The 27,110-nt window shown below is 40.4% G+C and overlaps 2 protein-coding genes across 3 annotated transcripts; both read right to left on the bottom strand.

The window, feature by feature from the left end:
* Positions 1 to 332: 332 nt before the first annotated feature.
* LOC104630662 (caspase-8) lies at positions 333 to 11,951 on the bottom strand. Its single transcript, XM_010297699.2, is given in 9 exon segments — positions 333 to 1,298; positions 2,076 to 2,565; positions 3,601 to 3,712; positions 4,366 to 4,445; positions 5,929 to 6,067; positions 7,051 to 7,086; positions 7,088 to 7,157; positions 7,381 to 7,710; positions 11,817 to 11,951. Coding segments are annotated over 8 exon segments (1,389 nt in total). The 5' UTR covers positions 7,692 to 7,710; positions 11,817 to 11,951; the 3' UTR covers positions 333 to 1,147.
* A 98-nt stretch (positions 11,952 to 12,049) lies between these two features.
* Positions 12,050 to 24,618, bottom strand: CASP10 (caspase 10). Of its 2 annotated transcripts, none has more exons than XM_075756326.1 (10): positions 24,294 to 24,618; positions 21,476 to 21,815; positions 21,233 to 21,332; positions 20,523 to 20,658; positions 19,638 to 19,726; positions 18,307 to 18,343; positions 17,031 to 17,119; positions 15,436 to 15,547; positions 14,217 to 14,721; positions 12,050 to 13,721 (listed from the first exon to the last, which is right to left on the bottom strand). In XM_075756326.1, exons 2-10 carry the CDS (start codon positions 21,787 to 21,789, stop codon positions 13,559 to 13,561), a joined length of 1,545 nt encoding a protein of 514 aa, XP_075612441.1. In that variant the 5' UTR covers positions 21,790 to 21,815; positions 24,294 to 24,618; the 3' UTR covers positions 12,050 to 13,558. The 2 variants fall into 2 exon arrangements, with proteins under 2 accessions (XP_075612441.1, XP_075612440.1); XM_075756325.1 differs by having other exon boundaries at positions 21,476 to 21,811; positions 24,294 to 24,612.
* Between the last annotated feature and the right edge of the window lie 2,492 nt (positions 24,619 to 27,110).

Below are 27,110 nucleotides of genomic sequence, written 5' to 3'. Positions count from 1 at the left end.
CAAGTCCATCCTTTATCTTGTTATAAACTCAAAAGGAAAGTAGCTGGTAGAATGCCATACAGCCCCCACACACTACCTACACATTGCTGAGGATGCAAGGTAAGAAGAGCCTCACTGGCATCAGCTGCCATTATCATGAAAGTCCTGAACTTCTTTCCTACCATCTCTCCAGCTGCTAATGAAGGGATGGATATCAATATGCTACCCCTCAGGGTGGCTGCCGCTGAGTGCTTCAACGAGAGCAAAATAACCTTCTGCTTAAGTAAAAGTGTTCATCATGCTGACTGTCCCTCAGTCAGCTCATCCAAAAGAAAACACACCACAAACAAAGGTGATGTGAAAGCCAAGAGTATTTATTACAAGAGAAACAAAAGTCCACAGGAGGTAGAGTCAGTTGCCAGGAGGAGAAGGCATCTCAGAGTAGTGGATCTAATGGAGTGGGACCTTCTTTCCAGCCGTTGACAGCCATTCAAAACAGACTGTCCCCTAAGAGCTCTGAGACAGAAACACGATTAGAACCCTTACTGTTAAAAAGCTAAACAGTAGTGCTGTTTAGCCAAGTAAATTACTAACATGAAGCAAACCAAATACTTGGAGGAAAAGAACCAAACTTGTATTATCATAATAATAATCTTTTTTTTTTTTGGTCCTTCTGGACAGGGATATTATTTTCCATGAAAAATTATACAGCTTCCAGAGACAGCCAATGATTCACCTCTGGGTAAATCAGTTACAATCTTACACGTGCTCCCTGGAAAAGGAGCTAGCATTCTGAATCTATCTGTTCTTTTCTTCAGATTTCAGGGACTTAAAACAACTCAGACAGATATGGGACTTCCATTGGCATTTCCAGTAACTCTTAAAAATCATACTACTTGGAAGTGCTTCCTCACTTGAAACCCAGACTGAACAGACTCCACTGCTTCTGCAGGATGGACAGCCAGATCTGTACTCCTCCGCAGCCTTACCAGACTGCTACAGATTCAGGTGCCAGGAGACTGATTAAACATGGGAATTCGAAAATTTAGGTCCCATGGCCCCTTGAAGGACTGGGGCTAACTACACAGATCCAGGTAATTTCTCCTGCAAATTCTCTTCCCTGTGGAAGCCCATTCCAGATGTGATTCCTGAGTGTATTCTTATTTTTCTACTTTTCAATTGATGGACTTTGTGGAATTTGGAAGATCAATTGTTTCCGTAGGGTTGATGTTATCTTTGGCATCTGCTTCCATCCATTTAATACTCTTCCTCCCACTTCCTTGTTCACTTCTGTCAGGATGGTTATGAGATCCTTGCGGCTTGAACAAAAATGAAGAAAAGTTACATTGAAATACATGGTACTTGCACAGCTAGGCCAAGAAGCTGATCTGTTTGCTCCAATAAAGTGGTATCTCAGGGAAGACTAGTATCTTCCCCTCACCCTGCCTGTCACTGAAATTGCACACTCCACTGTGTAACCACAGAATTCAGTGTTTGGGGGAGTAAAAGGAACCTACATGTAGCATTGCTTTTCCAGCAAAAGCAGTCCTCCACTTTGGTTATAGTCAGAAGAGCACACGAAGATGAAACAGAACCAAACTTATGCGTTCTCCAAGCCCTCCTCTGGACACCATGAGAAAGTGGTGTCTGAAGAGAAATTCTGTTTTCTTAATCAAGTTCATGATGGGGATGGGAAGGGGGCAACAATGAAAATGATGACTAAAGGACACTGATTTTATTTTTTTTTTGTCTGTGTAATCACTCAACAAATTTGCCTCTCAACAGGTGTCACTGGAAGGAAAAATCATTTATCAGTCAAAAATGTTAAAAAACGTGCACACACACACACACACTTGTTTTTAAGTAACGTTGCAGCATTACAACCCTGGTTTTGTCACAGGCAAACTAGGGGAAGTCACTTGTACTTTGGTTCATCTGTAGAAGGACTACAATGCCCAATTCCAGAATAATTATTGTTCTGCACTGTCCTGCAGGTGACAAGCATCATATAGCACAAATGCAAAACACTCATGTTTCAGCTTAAGTACGTATGTCTGCAATACCCCAAATGTACATGGATTAAAAATTACACTTACAGTGGGCAAAGCAACTTCATCTTGTCACAGAGGCATTGAACATAAACACTGCCAGTCTCTGTACAGCGGTAGCACTCATAGTCTTCCACTGTAGCCATGCCAACCAGAATATCAGCCTGATCAGGAATGGAAGTCAGAGGGGTAGCATCCTTCTCAAGATGGCCAGAAGAGTCTTCTTTTACTGTGACACCTGGATGACCTACAGAGCCTTGGCAAGCCTGGATGAAAAACAGCTTGGGTTTGCCAGCAAGAGAAGGACAATTAGATCCACTGAAGCAGGAGAGTAAGTCCTTAATATTTACAAACTTATGATCAACGCCTTTTATTTTGTCTTTCTCACCATGGGAAAAAATGAAGCAAACAAAACAGTCCATGTTACTATGATCTTTTTTGCTGTATTCTTTAATTTTTGCATACATTTGCTTTGCTTCTAGATCCATGTGCTCAACTGTCTCAAACTGAAGCCACTTAAAGACCCTTTCCACAGCCTCTGGGAAAAAAAAGTGAGAAGGCACTTGTTAAACATAAATAGTGACAAGAAGATGCTGACACACCAGGTCTGTGTGGTAGAACAGATATTAACAGAAGTGTTCAGATCCCACCAATAAATTCACCTGACTGACAGCCTGCCAAATCTAATTAGAAAAACCCAAATGCCTAATTTTGTTTTTTTAAATGCAACTGGGTTAAGCTATCTAAAACAAAAACAGGTTTCAGATTATCTGATTAATCAGTACAAACTAGTGAAGCTTACTGTGTCAAAGCAAGCTTTAACTGTGCATTGCATAGTAATCTCAGATGCTTAAGAACAACACTTAAAGAGTGTTGTTAAGTTAAAGAGGAGGTACCTCTTTAGAATGACAAATTCTGCCACTCTTAAATAAAGTGGGTCCCTCATTCTGTGAGAACGATCAAATGCAACAAAAAGGAAGGCAGGGTAACCTGCTAACAAATGCTATACAGACTTCTCAGCAAATGCTGACTTAATTGTTGTGGGGCAGTGAGAAAGTAGCTGGGAAGCAAGCAGCCTGTAGACAGGCTGGATGGAGTTAAAATATCGGTGATTTGTGCTTTCATGAAACAGATTTTACTTTTTTAAGATAAACTCTTGTTTATCTTAAAAGTGACTCTTGGAGGAAGACAGGCTTTAAGGAAAATTATAAAGCAGTAGCATTTATTTGAGCATTAAATAGAATTTAAGGACTTCAAAATATTACTCCATGATAGCTTAGAATTAAAACCAATCAGTAAGTGAAAAGGTGGAATAGTAATCCCTCCTTCACTATTTGGTACATATGACCAATTAAGACAATGCTTTTTACCTAGAACAGAAAGTGGTTCCTTCTTTAAGCCATCAGCTAAACTTTTGCAAGTGGCATATTTCCAATATGCCTGTCATTCCAGTTACTCCAGAGGCAAGGAACTCAGTGGACATGATTCTTCTTCACAGGAAAGACTAGATAATTCTTTCAGAGAATTATCAGAGAAAAAAACAAACCAGTAATTGGATTTAAAAAGTACTTACCTTTGTCTTTCACTGTTCCTTCTCTGGCTTCATACGGATTTTTAAAAATGTAGTTGTTAAGAATCACACAGTAACCATGGGGGATATTTTTCATCTTATATGATTCCACAAGCTGTAGGAACAAAGAGAGCAGATAAGAAAGCAGTGCAAAGCATCCAAAAGAGAAATATGCCATACTCAGATTATTGGTCCTTCATGTCCAAGCACAAAAAAATCACGAGGGCCAAGATACAAGAAAGGAAAAGCCTAACAATACAAGCTAGCTACATGGGACAGGGATCTGCTTTGTCTCCCTGAATCCGTTCTCCTCTTTCTCTGTGGTTAGGATATGATTTTGGCATGGGAGAAAGTGAGTATCCAGAAACACAAATTTACATACACAGAGGGAAAGTTCCTGCACCCTATCATTCCCCCAAGCGCCCTTGTGGGTTTCTAGTGAGGTAGCAGACTGTGTTGTTCCCTTCCCATCTGTCCAGGAGTACCCTGGACAGAACTTTAATGTCTCAGTCTCCGTAATCATTAAGATTGGTTTTCTTCACACAACCACTATTCCTTCATTTCTCACCTAAAAGGTTGCTGACAGCAGGTACTCACAAAGGAACAAGGCTTTGTCTTGTTTTGGAATTAAGAATTGTTCGAAGGCCTACTTATAAAGCCAGAACCCCTCCCTTTCAGCTCTTCCACCTGCTTAGTCTTAAGAATTTATGCTCCCCTTTCCCAGGAGTTGGATAAATACTTTAAAGGTAATCTTGAGGTATTTCTCACCAGGTGTGGTGTCTCACCCTCTGCTCCTGGATGCACAGACATGGACATTGGATAGTGGAGTTTTTCCTTAGAATCACTTTCTAAGACGGAGAAGATAAACAGAACATTTTAAGACTAAAAAGATAATTCTTCCACTGTGCGTATTTCAACACTGAAAAAACCAGTGCAAGGAGTGAGGTGGATGGTGGTTTCCAAATCACTGAGACACCATCATTTTGTACAGCTGTGCCAAGCAAGGTTCCAGTTTCACAGACTGCTAGTTACTGAAGCTGTGCAGCAGAGCTGTGCTCGATTTCTTCCCTGCTCTTTTACTGGTAGCAAGATCCAGATAATAAAAGGCTGAATGTGAGTAGTCGCTCCAGGCAAGCCGTTCACTAGCATCTCCACTATGGGATACATAAGAGAAAGAGGAGACCCATTTTTGTACAGTGGTACACTACAGCTAGTTCATTTGTTTCTGAGGCCATTGCCTTTTCTCCAGAGAACTTTACTGTTTGGGCAGACACACCAAGGATGCAGAATACCAGCATAATGGAAGATCTCCTCAAAGCAACAAAACACTTCTTTGAATAGAACTGCCTGAAATAAGTGGAGAAATCAGCAAACCCGTGACTCCACCCAAGGAAATAAATCACAGTACCTCTTTTACAGGTTACGCAGATGCGTTTAAATGGAATTTAATTGTCAGGGCAACAAGATCTATAAGACAGGCTCTTTTTCTGCTTACCGGGGGGGGACAAAATATTAACAATACTGCTAAAAAGCCATTCCCCAACACAAGGCTTGCTTGCTTACACTAGCCAACCCTGGCAATTTTTTTCTGCTCTTTTAGAGACACAAGCACAGGTCAGCAGCACAAAGACACGCTGGAGAAACTATCTGGTATCTCTGCAGGGAACTGCATGGCCTGTACAGATGTGTCTAAGGAAACACACATCCCAAGTTATCCAAAAGGAGGTTCTGGGGAAAAATTTAATAGGTCTTGGTTGTTGTTGGTTGACACATCCTGTTTCCCAAAGAGTAAGGCCCAGCTGTGGTGTCACAAGTCACCATCTCAACCGCAACAGCCCAGATATACTGAAGTCCTTGAAATTTCACATCTAGTACAGAAAGCTAATGGTTACACTTTAGCCAAGTAATCGGTCTCCAGAGACTTTTCCTTTGACTACAAGCAAACAGCCTGGCTAACAGAAAATAATGCTGACAACCTCTCAATACAAGTTTCCCCAAGGCAACTGTCACCTCCAGTCTCTTTCGGTGACTAAAAAGCTATCCTGATCCAAAACCAGCAGTGCACTGTTTCCTGAAGAGAAAAATTGCATTTAAGGCAAAGAGGAGGGAGAAGCAAATAATTTACAAGGCACAAAACATAGTTCAAGGAGAGATTCAAGAAGGTATGATGGAATAACGAAGTAGCAGAAAACTTCAGAAACCACAGGTATCACGAACTGCTCTGTCTATCCTAGAATACTGTAAAGTGTCTCTCTCACCTCTGGAATCCTACACATAAAAATCACAAAAAAAACCCAGCTCTACTCTTAAACAGCAGATTAAATAATTTACCTTTTTTTTTTTCTTCATAGGTATCAATTTTTTTCTTTACGTCAGCTCTAAATCCCTTTAATATATATTTCAGCATTGCCAGGTCATCTTCTTTAATTAGCCCATTTCTTTCCATTTCCAGTAAGACCTTCAACATCGACTGGTAAAACAAAACCACATAACCCAAATGCATACAGTAACCTTCAATAACTGCAGTATCAGGCACTTCTGGACAAAGCAGGAGACAACATCCTCATTCCCAGAGACTGACCAGCTAAAGACCAATTTCTTTTCCTCCAAACCTCATTAAAACAAGCATCAGGATGCAATGCAGCTGAAAAAAACCACATCAGTTAGATTAAGGCATATCATTAGAAATTGCCTATGGCTAGGTTATCCTGCTTTGTTTCAGCAGTGCAAAGCACTGATGTGGATAACAACATGGCATCCTGTTGTGCCTCTGTGTTCAGATGAAGTGCTGTTAAGTCATTTAGCTGAGGCATTTTGCATTTTCTATTACTGAAAAGGTGTTCAGGACTAATTTTGGTAGAGGTACCACAATACAAATAGGACTTTTAAGGAACCTTCTTAATACTACTAAGCATTTTTATAACACTATTCACTATTTACAATACAAGTATTAAACTAGCTCATCAAACCTCTTCATACTTTTGTGGAGGAGTTAACAAATTGCTATTAGCCCAAATTACAATAAAGAAGAAAACGTACCCAACGACACACAAGAATTTGTGGTTGAACTCACATTAGAACTTGATTTCCTGTCTCTTAAAAATTGTTTTTCTTCCAGCAAACATCACTCTTCCTAGATACCACATATATACAAAAGTCTTATAAATGCCAAGCAAAGATGAAAGGAAGAGCATGATGGATTTTGCAAGAAGAAAACATTAGGGAGACAGATGGTGGAGGAAAAATAGGAATAGGAGAGCAAAAAAGGCCAGAGAAGAGATACAATGAGAAAAAAAAAGAGTCCATTCTTTCACACAGCAACTATCAGCTATTATCATAATTCTTTTAACAGATTTTAGTGAGAGCAGACTGCTTTCTCCTTCCTCCCTTCTTACAAGAACTAGCAGACTCTGAACTAGCCTTGCTAAAAACTTATCAAGATCACTTGCATACAGCATTATCCTGAAGCTTGTTCTTTGGTATTCGTTTTTTGGAGCAGGAACTTCACGCTCTTGACATCTTCTGGAGTCAAGTCCTCTGCAATTCCATATAACAGTTGCCTGGCAATAAAGAATAGAGAAAGACTGATTAAGAAAGTTATGAGAAGTAAACATTACAAATTTGAACTGCAAAACGTAAAACTCACAACGGCAGCAGTCATGCTGTAATAAATACAATTATGCTGGGATATTCATAAGACAACAGTGCAGACGGAAAACAAGACAGTACACAACAGAACAGTTGTACATTTTGCGTGCAAAGGTTTACCACTTCTATGCTTACCTGTAGGCTGACACCCATGCCCTGCCTGGGATCTGAAGCTCTCTCTCCATCTCCTCTCGGCTGGAGCCCAGCTGGGCTTCCAAGAGGTCGATCCGACTGATCCGATAAAGCAGCTCCTTCAGGAAGGACAGGTTCCCTGCCTCGACCATGCCTTTCTCCTGCAGCACTTCGAAGAATGCCTTGGGCTCCTGGATGGCTTCCAGCTTCCTCATGGGAATGTGCTCCAGGCTGAGGAACTTCAGAGCTGCCAGTTCATCTGCGACCAAAGCCTCAGAAATGTCAAAAAGGAGTTTGTGGAAGTCTGTACTCATTTCACATCAAGATTTGGATCTAAACACAAACAGAAGTTGATTTCATTTGTCAGTAGTGCAACAACATGATTCATAAAAAAGTATGACATCGTGTAGAATAGCCCCAAATAAATACATGCAATCAAAAGCACTTCAGTAGAGAGAGGCTGTCTTGCAATTGTAGCTTTGATACTTAACTCTTTCGGTTCTCTCGAGTTAACGAGGAATATAAAAAACTCCATGCTAAGTGAAATTGACAGAGAAAGTCACGAATCGTTCTTGTTTCCTATGGTGTGTCTAGACTGCAGGAAGTACCGATGTACAGGACGTACAGTCCTGGCAGGATGCTGCTGTTTCGCTTTTGTTTTGTTGAGGTTTTTTTTTTTTAGGTTTGATCCCATTTGGAAGCAATAGCCACTTGCAAGTCTGAAATACAGACTATGTAGTAAATGAGACTGCCAGGTTTTACACCATAACAAAGATAAAGGTTTTTCACCATACCAAAGAGAAGAATCCACATGAGAATAACTCTTGTAAGCTATCTGGCTTCTTTCTTTATACACTGCTTCTGATCCTGGTCAGCATAGCCAAAGCACCTCTTCCTGTTTTGGATTATCTGGATCAGGTAAAACTCAGTTCTCAATCAGTGTGTAATATTCAAATCAAATACAGATCATGTCAACTCTTTTAAAAAGGCCAGGAGAATTCTTGTCAAACTAGTTGTGTTTCACAGAGCATCAAATACCACCTCTTTTCTACACCACTTCCCCATCCAGCTTCAGAAACATTTAATCTTGGCTTACGAATCCGACTTTTCATCACAAGTTAGAAAATACCAAGTGCAAGCCCTCCAATTATCTCACCCTGACAGAAGAACTGCCTCCACTGCCTCTCTGGTAAGAGAGCCATTTGCCACTTTATTCTCTCTGCCTAGATCTAAAACACCGAGGAATCTCTGAAGAGAAACTCTACAGAAAATTGATTCAGTAGAGATATCTTGTCCCATTGAACTCACTGGGAGACATAAAAGTTGACAACAGCAAATCAGAACTTCCTACTTCTACACTACTAGAATATTAGGCAATCCATTTTAATGTTACTGCAAATTTTTCAATACCAGAGCTTAATAACTCCAAGGTAGCCAAATGATTAACTGAATCAGTACTACTGTAAATATTTAAAAAAAAAAAATAAAATAGCAGACAATTGTACTCCCCTCTCCTCAAGGACCACTCTATAGCAAAGCAGCTTTTTGAGGCATACCTCAGTCAGCATTCTGTTAGTTTAGCAAGAGTGAACATACAGCTGAATCTTAAACCTTTGTCTATCAAAAAACCTGATAAAACAGCAAAACATGTGTTGTGATACAGCATGTACGATTCATGCTCTGCCCCCAAATACTGTTTTCTTTAAACCCATTCAAACTGAACTTTTAAACAGACTAGAATCCATACCATTCAGCCCATATTACCACAAAACCACTAGTATCTGAACATGAATCATATATGCTAACCTCATGATTCAATGATCTCAGATCTATATTATTTTTATACCCACACGAGAAAAAAAATATTTTCTTGGTAGCTAGTTATGAAGTTATCTTCTTTCTCACATAAATCATGCCTTTTGTTTAAGATACAAGGCATGTGCTTATAAAAGTAAATCTTTCTGGTAAAGGAAATCTTCATTTTATTTCTCAAAGGCTCTAAGTTTCAAACCTACAAAATTACTACAATTAGAACAGATGTGCCACCTACAGACTGTATTTAAACCTGCCTGTAAATTCAGGGAGCACGCTAAAACAATGTTTAAGTGTTCTCTCTTTTTCTTCCACTTTACTAAATTAAAGACACAACTGATACAACAAGCAAACTGTAATACTACTACTACTACTACTGATACTACTACTATTTTTTTTTTTTTTACATCAGGAAGAAGGACAGGCTGGAGGACTGCTGGAACAACTCTTAAAAAAGTGAGACAGCCATAGTCTCTAAAGTTCCAGGGAAAAGTACTGCCTTTTGTACTATGGTCTATATTATCACATGACTTACAGTAAGTACATTATAACAAAGTAATGTTGCAGCAGTGCCCTATCCTACCTATCATGGTTCCAGTTTCAGGAAATTAATTATTACAGTGCTTGTAAGAAAAATTGGTAAACAAGCCACATAAGTAACCAGGTTTGGCTTTTATTTTAAGGGGACACACTAAGCAGCATAGTCAGGACTTTCTAGCATATGGCACAGCTCAGTATATTTGCTCCCATACATAAATCCTAATTAAAAGACAGTGAGGGAAGGGTGAATCAATTATAGGGTGTTCCCATACAAAAATATATCAGCCTCACTGTCCTGCTGTGTCACCAGATCCTCCACAACTCACCTCCTTTCTCTGAAGTCCCTCTCCAACTCACCCAAGCCCATTTTTAACATGCAGTTTGCACGGAAGATTATTTCCTAAATCAAAAAAGTCTACTTTCAGCACTGAATTCAGTAGCAGTGCACAGTGAATACAGGGAACTGAAAGGCTAAACATTCCTTTGAAATTATTTATGTAATATACTTCCCTATTTACAAAAGAATTTAAGCAATAATTAACTTTTGGCATTTTCACCCTCTTCAAACCATAGAACTCTGCCTTCAGCGGTAAGGTTCCCAGTATGGTCTGCTGGTCACCAGTATCTTCCTTGCAGGAAATACATGATCAACAATCAGTACAGCTACGAGACTCTCTGAAGTCAGCGTTATGAAGACAGTCAGTTAGAAGAGCCAAAATTTGTTAAAATTTTGCAATGAAAACAATAATGCATTGATTTCAACCTATCTACCTTCATAAATGCAAAATTATAACATACCCTTCGATTGAATGAGGCATATAAATTCCTTCCAGAAGGCACACGCTAGTAACAGTTCAGAAAACGCGTCTGACTGGCATGAGTTATCTTTTTATCCAAAGGCTGGAAGCAGCCGAGATGGACACCACAAGCGCTATCTGATCTTCAGGTCCAAAATGGTTGTGTCTCTATGTCATTCCATGCCTCAGCGTCTGTCTTCCTGCATCAGCTCCTCTGTGTCTTAACTGAATCAAGACTCAGTTGCAGTTTGAAAGAGGAAGCATGCTGTGACCAGCACTGTGTGAAAAATATTTGCAGAGACCAAGCCCAGGTTGGCCCTTTCCAGACAGAGGCTTCTCCCATCATGCATCAAGTTTCAAGGACCAGCCCTCCTGGCACTGTTCTTCCTCTTTGTCTTTACTGTTTCACTTCTTGTTTCTTCCTCTCTCGCCCTTCCCCAAAATGTTCTTGTCCTTTTTTAACTTAGTCTCTCCAATTTCCCTCAGCTCCCCTACACCATGGTTTTGCCCGTCCCGATTCCTCTAGAACTGTCTCAGTGACCCAATCTATTCCTTGTGCAGCAGCCTGCCAAAAATTCATCTCTCCCAGAAAGGCTGGTCTTGAGGAAGCAAAAATGCTGAGGCTACTGACCACTCAGCAACTGTAGAGACTGTGGCCTCTACTGGCATAAGGCAGGATACACAGCTCCTGTGACTTGTGCATGTTACAAATCCCACTTTAAGATCACGATCTTCCCAAGATACCAACTTCCCCAGACTCTTTTTACACTAGTTCCACTTAAATCTGTCTAAACATGAGTTGCACAAGTCACAACTCTTCTTTAATTCTGTAGGTGGAGAGCATGCACATCTTCATATGCTTCTCCATGCCATCACCAGTAAGCCTCAACAGAAACCAACCACATTTTGTTTGTCTGTTTGAGGCCAATTTCTTTCTGGCGCAGCTCTGTATTACTAGAGTTACACTAAAGGTGTACAGCATGGACAGCAAGGAGCGACCAATATCTAAGTTGTATAAACCCCACCCACTCTCCCCCAAGAATTTCAAACTGCTATCTTACAATACACCACAACAGATCATACAGAAACATCCAACAATCTTGCTGAATGGCAGCTGTGCTTATAGTGCTAAGCCTACCCTGCCTCTGGGCTTGTGCTGACAAGAGTACCACTGCGTGGACCCAAGTATTACAGCGTGCAACCATATAAGTACAACCCTCGACACACACAAGCAAAATATTCTCACTGAATAGTATAAACCATGCCAGTGTAAGCTGTGTTTGAACAAACCTTATTATGAGTGAGGGAGACTTTACCAGTCTTTTATACTTGACAAGTGTGGATTTCTCTCCCCAGGGAACTCAAGACAAAAGTCAGCTTAGACTCTTCTGACCACCTTTACCTATCTATGACTTAACTGGAGATTACCCAGGCAGAAGTCTCTAAAGAGAAAACAAGATAACATGATGATGTTCTCTGTCTACCAAAACTTAAAAATGAAAACCAGATCCTGTAAAACAAGGTCAATATTCTTGTCAATGTTTACTCCATACTGATAAAAATTCAATTGTTATATAAACATACAAAACAAAAGCGCACCAAGTCTGATCAGTAATTGTTGAGCCAGAAACTTCATGATTCTATTACAGTATGTTACATATTCTACTAACAGACAAAACATTTTCTATCTGTGGAACAAACGTGACTTCAAATGTGGCAGCCATACTAACTCAGAAGACTCAAAATGCAATGGGTCACACAACTACCAATTCATCCTGATAAAAAGTGACCATTATGTTTTGGCAAACTGCCATACATGCTCTGTATGATGCAAAACTCCTCTCCTAAAAATCCTGGATAGCGCAAGCTAAAAATTGCGTCCCACAGCACTAAACAGTACTCTTTCAAATCTTCACCCAACTTATAGTTAGTAATCTTATGTAACAATCAATGCTTTTCTGAAACAGTTTCACTTCAGCTTAAACTCTGAGGCAGCTAAAACCCCACTGATTCTTGCAGCCCAACAAAGTGCAGGGCCAGTCAGAAACAAGGATAAGCCTTACCTCAGTACACAATTTTTATCTCACCAAGCTCTTAAGTATGAATTTAATGCAGGAACAAACAGGAAGGACACAGACATACATAATAAATGCTCATAACAAAATGACATTATTTCACTTAACTCACAAAATGTTGTGTTAGAAGCCTTTGAGATCTTCAAACAAGAAATGATAATCAGAAAATTTAATGCTTAAAAAAGTTAGTCAATCTGATAAACCTACAGATACACTGCTGAATGCCGTACTTCATAGCATGCAAATCTTCTACCCTAACTTTTCTTCCCAGAACTGATGAGGAAATGACAGTTCACAGGGCTTCACAGAGGGAATACTATGCAGCATTTTGGCTTTACTCAGTTTTGGAAAGATCTCATTGTACGTGAGGTTTATGTTAGACGGTATCGGTGTGCCTTGTGGAACAAATTACTGATTTCAATAGTTAACTGGTTCTCCATTAAGTTAAACATGATTTAAATTAGAGATGGAAGAAATCCTTTTCCACATACTACTTAAGCTTTCTCCTTTTCATTCCCACCTCTTGTCATTCTTTATGAACATAGTGGATTTAGAGGTGGGATTTAAAATTGTTAGCCTGCAAAATAAAACATGATGAGGCTAAACCAGACCATTAACGATCCTGGTTTAGATATGGAAGGCTACATGCAACCCTTATGGTGTCAGGAAAACACTTTCATATCTGCAGTCTGTGCAGGTACACAATCCTTTAACATGACAGAAGCATGCTTCTCTCAACCCTGATAACTCTGAATATATAGAAGATATAAATAGCTGGCACATGGATTGTTTTAATTGTGTTTCCTCCAGTTTTAGAGTTTGTTTGGCAAAAAAATTCTGAGGCCCTGCCTTGAAGCTAACAGTTCCTCAGGATTCTGGGTAACTGCCTTACAACAGGCAGTGTGGTAAATCGCATTTAAATGAGATGTGCTGATAAAAGGATGTATTTTAAAAGCCTCAATGTTGCTGTGAAGGAGGAGGGTCTCTAGGTATGGGAAATATAAATTTTCTTCTTAAGGTATATGCTGGTTGGGGCATCTGCTTCTTTGTCCCCAAGCGGTCAACACGTCTGCCCACATCTTCATTAACTTCTGTAAGAATTGACAAAATATCTTCACCCCTACATCCAGAAGGAGAGCAAAAATAAAAAGACTTATTAATGAGCAGGCGGCACTCCATTTAACACCTCCCACATCATCTAGAAGAGTCAGTATAAACATTTAAAACACAAAAAAGAAAACACATTCTTTTCTCCAAATTTCTCTTCTTTTGTTCTTATTTGAGTAATATTAAAAACAAAAGACCTTTTCTTACTCTGCCTTGCTTGATTTAACCAGTAAAGAAAAATAACGGAATAAAATATTTTTACCTAAATCCACTCAAGAAAGAGATGGCTCTGCCTTAAAGCATATAGATGGAAGGTTTTGAGGTTTTTTACAATAAACTTCATGTTCTCCAGATTATATCTATGGTACTAGCAGTGTTAATGTAAATTTATCAGTAGCAAGCAAACAAATCATCAGTTAGTGTTCCTATGTGAATTTGCCTTTGGATTAAAAAAAAAGGGGGGAAGTTCCTCCCATTTTTTCGTGGAAGAGCTACGCAAAGTATATACCTTGGTACCAACAACTGTAGCTTGCTGCACAGGGCCTGAATATACCAAGTACCCTGTTGAACGTGCCGGAAAGAGACATATCCGTCAATTGTGGCCATGCCTAGGAGGAAATCAGCCTCTTCAGGAATACTTTCAGAAGGAGAAATGTTCTGTTGCATGGAAGACAAGTCAGGAATTTGTGCATCAGCTTCAACATAGACAGGACACTGTATGTCTTTACCCTGGCATGCTTGGATAAAGAAGAGTTTGGGTTTTTCAGCCAGCTGTGGACATTGTTTGGCAGTGAAGTGGGACATGATCATGCGGATTGATACAAGTTCCTCATCTTTCCCATAGATTGCTCCTGACTCTCCATGAGATAGAATACAACATATAAAACAGTCCCTGTCTTTGTGATCTTGCCAACACTGCCAAGTTCGCATGAGTTCTTTAATCTCCTGAGCCGTCAGATCTGTGTAGGTCCTCACATCCAGACCAAGCCATGTGAATACTCGCCTCAGTTCCTCTGTAATTAAAAGAAAGATAAAAGCAAAAATTGAGGCAGTAGAAAACCATTTAATGAAGTCACTATGCAAGCTAATCTGAACCAGGAAAGACCTTACACCCTGACACTTCTGCAGATTCATCCTTATACTAGTATCAACTAAAGGTTAACTGGAATAAAAAAAGATGTCATCAGCTCAAACACAGAGTTCTTGGATTTTTCTAGACAAGTTTCAGAAAATACAATGACATTTTACAATGCATAATGACACTCTAAGTGACACCTGAAAATATGAGGAATCCTCACACCCTGAGTTTCAGATTAGATCTTTCAAAACCTTCCTCACATCTTTATTTTCAAGTTGCAGTTTTGACTATTAGAGTTTCATACACAAGAGATAAACAGAATGAACAGAATAAAATAAGTATGCTCAGAGTTGCTTGATTATGGAATTTTCCATGATATCATGTAGAATGATGGTTTATTTTACTTTTAGTTCTTTAATATAGCTATAGATAAAGCCTAAGTAAAAAGGGATTCTTAAAATGATTCATCCTTTAACCCTTCCTCCCCTAGGATACACAAAGGACATAATTTAACAGATATCAAACATTTTACTCTAAGTTATTAGCTAAGTAAAATATACACAATACAATACTAAGCAATACTAGACAATCAACTCACATGGGGAAATAGAGAGACTAATCCTCCAAAAATCTCACTTCAGTAACTTACCAGCATCTTTGCAAGAACCCTTCCTCTCCTGAAGAGACCTTTCAAAGTTAACATTATTAATAACAAGACAAACCCTCTGTTGCGGTCCATCCATTTTGTAGCTTGTCATTTTCTGTAGAAAGGAGAGGAAAAAGGCTTACAGCCTCAATGAATTTATTCAACTTACTCATATTTCCTTAACATGTCTCAAATAGGCAGCCAAAAATTAGAGGATCTAAGACTCCGCTTTAAAAAGTGGAACCCAACAGTGCCTCCTTGTGTGAAAAATCATTAGTGAACCCTGAAGCACACCATCACCATACTATCAAACTGCAGAGGAAAGGTTTAGCAGCCATGTTGGTCATCTGTATGCAAAAGGGAGGATTCAGCAGCCAAACTCTGCAATCTGAATTGGTGATGGGGATAGAAGTCCCCAACTGTTTTCAATGTCACAACAATATTTTAACCAGATGGCAGAGGGTTCACGGTGAAACTATACGATGTTGGACATCTGAGATTTTTTTTTTCGAGAGTAGTGATAAATACCTGGAGCAGGTGGTTCACACTTATCCACTGGAAAGGGATGCAAGTGGAAGAGAGATCTCAGAAGTGTATAAACCTGCCACACTACCAGTTTTGCTAAGACTTAACAGTTACCTTCCACTCTTAAGAAAGAGCATTTTAGAAACTAAAAAGTCACCAAAACTTCAAGTACCATCTCTTCAAGTCCAACCTCGGGTTGAAATCAAAAACTCCCACCACTCCAGTTCCTTTCTGCTCACTAGAGAGAGCAACAAACACTTGCTTTTGTGCATTTTAGTAGAACAAAATGAAGGCAGCACTCCAAGTGCCTTCAACAGCACCAAGAAGTACTTTTGCTACAGCAGTCTGAACATCATGTGATAAAAGGACAGGTTATAGCACAGAACTCAAAGAAATTAAATAGCGATGAACAACTGCAGCAACTTGCTCAATACTCATCAGAAGGAAAAAGCCAGAGGGACAACTCAGTGGTTACACTGCTGTACAAGGTTAAAGAGTGCACATAAGGTTTCTACGAATGGATCTCACAAGAGATCTTTTCTCCTGTACCAAGAGCTGTGGTTTATTGAGGAAGATTGTTACATGCCTGCAACAGCTTACTAAAAACTCTTGCCACTTTTAATACTTCTCACAAGGTCTTTGCATGCTACCCCTTATCGCTTTAATTTCAAGATGCCCTGAAGCTTTTTCTAAGCCGGATCCAGGAAGATGGAACTGTGAAGCTGTGTTTGTCTCAGCGTCTTGCACATTCTGCTGCCATCTCTAAAATGCACAACTTAAGAAAATGCCAAACATTTTGCCTGTATCAGGAAGATAAGCAGATGCTCTGATGTGTGGATAACATCACAGGTATTATGCCTGTTTTGCCTCCACCACATCTTTCAATATTGGTAAATTTCTGGCCTCCAAGGTTAAAATATTCCTTGAAACATTCCAGTTGATCAGACAACTCAAAAAACTTCAGGAGACACACAGACATCTCACATGTCTTTGCATGATAAATGTCATTACAGGGATGAAGACCTCAAACACCCAGGTATTCAAAAAGAAGGATTTAAGAGATTGTCTCAAACCTTGGATTCATTTTCTATATTGCTGAATTCTCCAGACAGCTCCAGCTTCATTTCAGGGGACCATTGTAAAAGATTAGCTGCTTTGTAATCTAAGAAAAAAACCACAAAACCAAAAACCAGCAGATATTTATGAAGAAAAATCCAATATTGGTGGATGTAGCAAAAAGGAGTTTAGCTACAATACAGCACTTTTTGTATGTGAAATACTGTTTCACTGAAAGGAATAATTCCTCCATATGAGACAACACTGTCACGTTCAAAGGATTTATTCTGAACATGCCTCCAGTTATTTTTATTATATATATTTTTGTGACAAAGACAAGGTTTCTATTTGCATTGGTATTGTGGAACAAAGGTATCCATGGTACAAGGATAGATCCTACCTGAGACATTCAAATTAATTTTTCATTTGGAAATCAGCTTAGAAATAAACTGTATTGTAAGAAAGATCTGCGATGTTACTACTGAAGTTCCCATTATAGATTTTTTTGTTGTTGTTCCTGAATCACTGATAATAACTCTCAGACCAACTTTCAGAGCAAGGCTGCACTGACAGAGCCTGAACATGGAAAAGAGCTGGCAGATGTTGTACTGCTACACTTTACAACTGGTCAATTTGACATGGAGCCACAAAGACGGATGCAAACCACCCCGTTATTTCTACAGAATCTTTTCAGAGATCTGATCCAAATGTAACATGATTTACTGCTCCTTTATTTACCTCTTATGAATGCCCTAAAATGCTTGTCTCCTTTTGTATAATCATACACTATTTAATGCATTCAAAACATCCATCTCTAACATGCAACACTCCCAGGCTCTTCAACATAATGATCTATACAGCAAAAGAAGTCAGAGGTAAAATCCTGTACCCAAAAAATTAACATCCAGTTTTATAAACAGTCATAGTGTCCCATTCTCTTGTCCTCCCAGGGATATTTAAACGGAAAATTTGTTTTTTGTTTTCAGGAAAGAAATAATCTTTTTACTTCTAATCAGACCAGTCCTTATTTCACTTCCCAGAAAGCACACTAGTTAGTTGCTAGTAAATGATTGACAAAACACACAGGATTTGCCAATTTTCTCTTGCCTCTTTTATAGAAGAACAGAAATCCTTCAAATCTATTTGTGCAGAAAGCTAAAGAGCCTTCCAATAAGACAGCAAGGTAAGTGTGCTGCATTAAACCAAATGCTAGAAATTTCCCAGAAAAAGTAAAGGAATGCAACATTAAACATAAAGGTAATAAAAACCAAACAAATTTTCAGAAATTCTTACCATTGATATTAGAATTGACAGGTTTGATTGAGGTCTCCTATTTTTTGAGTGGGGGAAATACCATATTAAAAATCATTATTATATATAGTAAGTTTTCATAGTGATTTTAGCAAAATAGGCTTAATACAAAGCTCTAAGTAGTGAGTAGGAAAAGTATTGAATTCCTAAGAGCAGCAAACATTTAATAATGAAATTACAAAAGACTTCCCAACTTACAGCAAATCTCACAGAGCTGGAAACAACTATATTTTCTCTTAAGGATAAAGGAAAACAGCAAAGAATTTTCTTTCACTTCCAAATGATCCTCTCACTATAGGGGTAGGCAGTCACTATAAACAAAACAAAGGTCCCAACATAGTCCCATTATCAATTCTCTTGGATAGTCAATTATTTGAGTACAAAAAATCATTATAACCAGTGATTCTAGTCCTGCCTAAGAGACATCTTCTAGCAGTAAGTGTCAAAGGTTTATTATATAGCATGGCAAAAGTGTATAACCTCTCATCATTTTAAAGAAAAATCAAGCACGATAATCAGGATTATGGAAACAGTCTTTTTTTTTTAAAATTCTTCTAAATCTATGTTTTCTTAATAAAACTACATTCATTTTCTTACTGTGCCATGAATGAAGGCTTCCCCAAACCCTCTACATGTGTAAAGCAAATACAGCTCAAAGCAGCAGTAATGCAAACCCTTCTGATAGTAGCTTGTTTTCCTCAGCTCTTGTCTACTAGAACTTCACTTCTGGGAAGCATCCTTAGAAAGATCGCTTGTTTCCCTCATTCAGAACTGGGATAAAATTCCCTCCCTTCCTCTCTTCTTCCCCAAAAAAGAGATCAGTTATAGTCTGATAAGTTTCCCAATCTGATTCATCATGCAGCTGCAGGAGGGGTTTAACTGATCAAGGACTGGTACATTGAGAAAGTGGGACCGCTTCCTTTAGCTGCAGCAGTTTGAACTGATCCTCAAAGTATGGTGTTAGCCTTTAGAGATAAGTTTAGTGTTGATCAGCCAAAACCCTAAAATCAGCACCGACTGACCCATTCTTTAGAAGGCACCCGTCTAGCTTTTTCTCTTACTCATCCCTCTTCCTAACATTATTTTCCCCCCAGTTGCATGTGACAAATAGTAGTAATTTTTACTTCCACTATTTGATACTATACGCAGCTGTATTTCTTCCATGCTGAACAAATATACTTGTTCCCTTCCTAAACCAAGTAAGATTTAGAAAAAAATCTCACAGTCAGCACAGTTTCAAAGTAGTGGCAAGACAAAAAACCCAACCCCTCAAACCACTGAAACCCAAGTTGGCAGTGTGTACTCCAGTGTACCTGTGGGGAAGAGAATACTCTGATGTGTCCAGTGTGAGACAGTGAAGATTCCTTGACTGGCACACTGTTCTCCTGCTGAGGCAGAGACACTAAGAGCAGAAAGAGACAAAATGAGAGAAGCCAAGTGCCTTTAAGTTAAACTAGTACGGATCTGTACATTAGGCAAACGTGGATTTATATTTACTGAAAGATGTATTAGAATAGAAAGAACTTTGAAACACACTCAGAAAGCATGGGGGAATGGAACTCATGAAACGCTGAGTGCCCTTGCACCTGCTAAGGAGACGTAGCTTTGTACTTCCCAGAATTTGTTTCCCAGTGCTTAAATAAATGGAAACAGAACTTTTTCCCCAGTATGCTTATAGTCGCTCCATAGGACATTAAATGAAGGAAAATTACAAACTGCAGTATAACCTCTGATAACATGAATCACACATTTAGTAACAAAGCCTACCATGTAACAGACACACATGCACATACAGTTTGCCTCACCAGCTTATCAGCAGCTAACTGCCTTGTTGTAGTGCACATTCATAAATCACAAAGTGCCTTTTACAGGACAATCATCACAATCTCAATACTATTCATGAGGAAATGGAGACGTGTGACGTAACTATGGATAGCTTTTCAGTTTCCCAGCCTGTTCTGTATGTGCTGGACTGCTCTGTGTGGCCTCAGATACCCAGGCATACGTCTACTGGAATTCAGCTAGGAAGTAATGCAAGCTAGGGACTGTTATGCCAAATTCATGCAGGAAGATGAGCAATCCCACTCTAACTTCTGTTCCAGCAATGCACACATAGGACCTTGAGGTTCAGTTGCCCTGACCCTTCTAGTGCTTCCTGCGTTTTTGTAAACCTACTCCCTGACTCTTGAATTTCTCACCTTTTGCCCTTTTGTAGCAGTTTACTGTTTCCAGGAGATCAGGTGAAACATTCATACAGACTTCTTCCAGCATCTGTACATTGTTTTCAGTTAAAAGGCCTTGTTTTTCCAATAAAATCAGCAATTCCAGAGCAGACTGCATCCAAAAGCAGAGAGTAAAATATAGTTATTGTTCCTTAGAACTCAAAACCTGCCTCAGCCCTGTCTGCCTCAAACAATCACATTATTATCTGCTTTGCTTCCTACCAACAAGGTCCCAACAGTCAATTTTACACCACTGTGCGAGGCAGAAATGTTACTCCATGGAAAACTACTGGTTGTGTTATTATTTGGTACGGTCTTGTTTAAACAGCTTCACCGAAACCATATTAATGACTCTTGGCTCGAAGAAGGCTTTATTGGTATGAAACAGTACCAGTGACATACGGACATGAATCTCCTTTGCACATGGCTCAAACAGGGCGAAGATTTGATTCGTCACCCTTTTATGATCTAATGGAAGACTGCAGACTGTCAGTGACAGACCCTGGTGCAAAGCACTAAATTCCATGCTTACCTGTCAACAGCTTCCTCCTTGCTGAGCCTATAAATACTGACTAGCCCCGTTGCAGATCATGCCCTATCTGCGAAATACTTTCCACGCTTTTCCTCCTATTTCCCCCCCTCTTTCACTTCCCGCCATATACGCATTTGGCTCTCTCCTCACATACAAGAGTTATCCGTCGCTTTGGAAGACAGTTTTGCAGGAGGAATATGATATCCTTCAACATCTCATCAGTAATGTTCTCTGACAATTCATACAGCATCTGCCTGTAACAGAGATCCAGTGAGATAAAAGTAGAACAGAAGACAGCGTAGAAACTAAAAGCAATCTGAGAATTTAAAAACGGAAAGAGAAACTGTATGGCATAAATGGCAGTAATGGAGAGAACAGAATCCCACTGTAAGCTTACCTATATGGAGACACTCTTCCCTTTTCATGCAGGCATTCTTGCACTTTCTCCTTGGTATAACCAAGTTTATTGAGCAAGGAGTGACATTTAATTCTGTATAAGAGTTCAGCTAGTAGGAAAGTATCTTCCTCATTCAGATATTCTTCAGCCATGAGAAGCTGAAAGATGTCCACTGCTGACTTCACACCTTCTAGTTTTCTGAAGGGGAGCAAGTCAGTACAGAGAAATTTTAAAGCTGCTACATCTTCAGACACCAGATTTTCATCAATAAGGAGAAGCTGCTGACGGAACTTCAAGCTGACATCATCCTCCATGTTGCTAGAACCAACAGTCTCTCTGCCTGAAAATAGAAAGCAAATACTAGTAACACTTGAATTTTCAATACAACAATCCTTGTAATCAGATTTCATCCAACAACTGTTTGGAAGCCCTGAGTTCTCTGCAGAAGTTTTCCTTGAAATAAATTTGAAACTTACTTCCTCCTCCAAACACAAGACTACAACAAAGAACAGATTTGGCAGAAGCTCTGAATAACCCAGTCTAAATTTGAAGTTAGCCCTGCCCTGAGCAGAAAACTGGGCTAGATGACCTCAAGAGGTCCCTAAGTTCTTCTATTTCTTTCAAACATATTCCACGTTCAAATCTTTGCTTCTCTCCATTGTTTGTATGTGGGAAGAATCTCTGCAGTAACTTACTACAACTCTCAGTGGAGAGAGCACAGTGGTTCACACACTTTCCTTGATCTGTAGTTTGAGGGCTCATTCTTCTCTGGCTGTAGCAGAGAGGTGTTCCTCTGTTACAAGCCTGACACCCAAGCTGAAGCTGTGGAATATCCATCCACTCCCAGTCCTATCTTGCTACCAGACTCCGTTTCACATTTGGCATAAGAAAACCCTAAAGCCTCCCTTAGAAGTAAATGCCAACTAAAATGTAATAGCGCTCAGCAACTCAGTTGCACAAGCAACTCAATCGCACAAGCAACTCAATCTTAGTGAAGTTTAGAAGAGACTAATCACACTTCCACTACACCAACTTCTTCCATGTAGCCTAAGCAGTTCTTTTCTGCCTGTGGAAGGTTATATAGGTTAAAAGGTGCTTCAGTGTCTTCTGCTCAAATGGGCAAGTAGGTCTTTAATCTTTTGTTTAGAGCAGCTGGAAGCAGCAAACATTTCTACATGAGGGAGCACAAGAAAAATTCAGGGAAGTGGACTAGGGACAGAGCCTCTGAATCCAAAGCCTTTGAAGCATCTGGGAGGACAGCTCAGCAGATAAACCACAGAGGATGTCATAGCACATGGGGGCACAGACGAGAGACTGTTGCATTTTTGTGTTCAGTGGCAGATAGAAAATATAATCCCCAAGTCCAGATGCCCAGTTAGGAAACAAGGTTTGACAGAACCCAGGGATCCTAAATCATGTCTCATCCCTAAGTCACAAGTCAGAGTCTGTGCAAAACAAACAAACAAACAAACAAAAAACCAACCAAACAAAAAAAAAGGTCAGATTGCTTTTTCCTGCTCAAACTTACTCTTCCATAGCTCAGTAATCGTTCTTCACGTTCCTTCTCTCCGCATATGAAATCCCATGTGTTGTGACACCCTCTTCACTTAAGCTGCTATCAAAAAGTTTGAGATCTCAGCCAGTTATCTACACACAGAAATTTTATCACTTCACAGTAAATCAGACTTTAAATTCATTTAGCTAAAAGCTACTTTAAATCCTATCTACATGCTTTAGTCAACTAAATTTAGCAAAATAACTTGGGTTAAACTGACTCCCGCCTAAACTAACAAACCTGTATAATCCAGGTTAAAACTGAATTATGACAATTCAGAATTTAGAGCCAATGATTTCAACTAAATGAGTTTAAAAAATCATTGCTTTAAGAGAACAGGGACAAGTTGTGTGTATACCAGGTGTACATCGTAATTTCATCAGCAAATCAAACTGAAGCAAGATTCAGCACAAATTCCTTCATCTACTTTTAAAACAGTTTTCAAGTCTGTGTTGCTGTCATTCTCGGAAAGCTTTTTTCACTCTAAAGATTTCCTCGAGTTTGGAATACCCTCAAGACCCCTCAACGTGTGCTGCATTTACCAGCTGTCTGTAACCTCTCTTCTCCACCTCTGTAGAGGGCAGGCTGGGCTGGCCCTCTCTCCTAGCACTACAATGAAAAGAAATATTGTCGGCTCACTGCCTGCTCAACTGCTGCTCGGCTTACTGCTACGGTGTTTTTAGAACTCTCTACCACTTCATGCATTTTACGAGCTATTTATAAAACATCATGGTAAAAAACGGAGTTCTAAAGCAAAGAAGTAAAACGAGCAAACAATCCCTATTCCAGTAAAACAAGATGATGCTAAACACGCAGCACTAACACACACGGAGTCCTGGACCCACCCACTCCCCAGGTTTACGGCGACTCTCCCTAACATTTATAGCTAGAGCTAGCAGGACAGCAGCAGGCACAGAAAAGTGATGGATCCGCGACTCTAATTTATGTTTTATGATATACCCTTAGAGAAGGAAAATTACATAAAATTGGCAATAAAGATTATCAAATTACTTTTTAAAAGTTTTATTGATTGGGGCACTGCCAGACTAAAAGATTTAAGAACAATGCAAAAGCACGGAGCACGAGGAAATGCCGAGGCTCAGCACACCGCCCCACAAGCAATGGGAGTATTCAGTTCCGGCCCGGCGGGCAGCCCAGAGGCAGCTACACGATACTAGAAGGAAGGAGCGGGATTTAGGCTCCGGACGCGGGAGCCGACGCTGTCTTTCGTTTCCTCTCCACGTCAGTCCCCCCCTTTCTTACCTCTTACGTGAATTCCGACCCCGTCCCCTCTCCCGGCAGCTTCTCTGGGGGCAGCGCTCAGCACTTCTCATTTCATTCCCGGCCAGTCACGAGCCCGCGGTGCGCGCCCAAGTGCTGAGTCATGACGCCGGGACTCCCTGCGGGGGGGGGGGGGGGGGGGGGGTGGGCAGAGCCTTCCGTTCCGCTGAAGCCGGGAACGGCCGTGCTGCCAGACGGAGGCCACATACCCCAGTAGCGGGGGCGGAAAGCGGAACAAAATCGATCAGGGGGAAGGATTTGGGGGCACGCCCGCAGAGCGCGCTACCGCTACCAGTGGGTGGGCGGGCGCACGGAGCCCGGCGGCATCCTGCGTGGATCGGCCGAGCGCCGGGAAGCGGCTACGCAGGGCCGCCCCTCCCCTCCGGCCGAGCCCGCGCCGGGGCCCTACCAGCATTCGGCCTCAGGAACCTCTTACCGGCACCCCGGCCGAGGAACTTCGCTAGATAGTCAGAAAAAAAGCAACCGACAACGCTTCCAGGACGAAATACAAGTGACCAGTAACTCTTATCACTTGTGCTGTCAAGCCATTTTAAAGCAGGCCACATCGCAAAAAAGCCCCAAACATGTTTGGCAGATTTTTTTTTTTCACGGACAAGAAACTTGAGAGTAGTGCTTGTGGGACAGGGCTCCAATGCCGGTTTTATGCAGGTCTGTCCCCTCCGCACCCCTGCTGCAGTAAGGGGAGGAGGAGGAAGGTGAGCAGGCCCTGCCCAGTGCAGGCTCCTCGGGGCTTTCAGAATCCCTGGTGACACCTGTATCCTCCCCCCTCACCCTCTGGTCAATGGAGCCAGAATGGGAGGAGTCTCCCTGCTCATGCCAAAGAGCTGCCGTCCAACACACAAACAACGGCCGAATTATCTGTTGAAACTGAAAGGCCTGCCATCCTTTATTCAGTCAGCTCATTTTATAGAGCTGTAGAACTTCACAGCCAAATTTAGCAAGCCGTAGAGATCTACAAGATGAGTTGACCAAGAGTTTCAAGAGTTTTCTGTGGTCTAGAGGGAGACAGGGACAATCAGTCTGACTGCATTCAGAAATTTTCTTCAGAAAATCAGCTTGAAATCCAGCATTTATAAGTTACTAGTAATAGTAATTTAGTAGTAGTTGTAACAGCACCAATTTTGCTAAATACTGAGGTATTTAGTGATTTGAATTGGTGCCGTTACATTTCTTATGATGTTTTGGAAAACACTGAAAATACACTGAGTAACACTAATTTGAAAATATGGCATGTAAAGAAAGGCACAATCCACAAAAACATAATTCCTGATGTCTTATGTCTTAGTGAGATACAGATATTATGCCATGTCTTATTGATTCTAGTATTGAAGCTGAAAAAAGACATTCTCCAAAACAGCCACAGAAAAGCTGTCAAATAATTCAGTACAGGAGATACAGTTTAAATGAAATATAGTCAGATACACAGCAGACCATCCACACAGATGGCAGCTTCTTCTCAGCAACACCATCCTGCATGTCAGAAATGTAAAACTCTCGATATCAGAATTCTCAGAAACTGTCATAAAAAACTTCTCTGACTCAGACGTCTGTAAGAAGAGTCACTGTAAATTCTTATGCAGAGTTGAAAGGGGAGATCAGACATACAGCACGCTCCATCTACAACTGTCAGTACCATAACTTCCTCTTGAACTATTCTAAGACACAAGTATGTAACGGTGTAAAGTAAACTGGATTTATGGCTCAGTCATGTCAATGTAGGTGGCTGAGAAAAATCAAGCAACTTAAGTTTGGTGCAAAACACCACAGAATCTCCTGCCTCATGGGTACATCTTCTGAGCCACTGAAAGGCATCATCTATATTCTGCCAATTCTTTCCCCTCTTCCATATACACAGCATGTACAGAAGTACAAGAAATTTCTATTTCCATTGTCAGAAAGCAAAACTGAAATCCAGTGCCATGGAGCAGTGAGTCCGACAGCCTTGTTCCAAGCACTGACAAAGCAGGAACAGAGGAGGAGTGGCTTGTTTTATCTTGTTCAACAGCAGGTTCTGAAAACTAGACATTTATGAAAACTAGCCCAAGACCATGAAATTTCACCAGCATGTCACTTTTTATGTTACTGTGCTAACACCCTAAACTCATGATGGATCCAGAATTAATTCTTTTCCCCCTTTTCTTTTGCCTACTGAATGGAAGTTTGGTATGATTCAACCATGCTAATCTGCAATACACGTGCAACTTGATGCAACCCAGGCCCTGCATCCAGTCACTTTCCAGACTCAAATTTTAGACGCACAGCATAGCAACAACAGACAGTCCCTATCACGTGTACTGATGGACGCAAAAAACTATGGGAGAAGTGACAGACAACTGGCATCACAAAATTCCTGCATGTTAACAAATACTGACTTCAGGGCTACTTTTCACTATGCAGCGAGTACAGAGAATTGATCTACCCACATCCCACTCTTGAAAGATGTGTCAAGGCAATAAATACTGCTTAGACGCATGATTACAGAATGAGTACTGCAATGGTTTAAGAATCTACTGAGAGTCAAGACATCAGTGTGGCAAATCACTATCTGACATCCATGAATGCTGCACAACACACAACATGTCTCCACAACTCTTTGGTCATTACAGGGCTATGATCACTTCCCACCCAAGCAGCCAAACACAGTGAGACTCCCTCCCTTTTTCACTGCAGGGGTTATTTACAGCAGCCTCTACAGTTTTCAAAACAGCATTTTTGTCACTTCTTAAGGAAGGGGACATGGACTTTACTTACTGTGTCATGCCCTAAGGTGAAGAACAT

Source organism: Balearica regulorum, chromosome 6 (genome assembly GCF_011004875.1).
Source record: "Balearica regulorum gibbericeps isolate bBalReg1 chromosome 6, bBalReg1.pri, whole genome shotgun sequence".
Lineage (NCBI taxonomy): Eukaryota > Metazoa > Chordata > Aves > Gruiformes > Gruidae > Balearica > Balearica regulorum.
The sequence above is the reverse complement of the archived record's forward strand: the minus strand, read 5'-3'. Positions and strand labels throughout refer to the sequence as shown.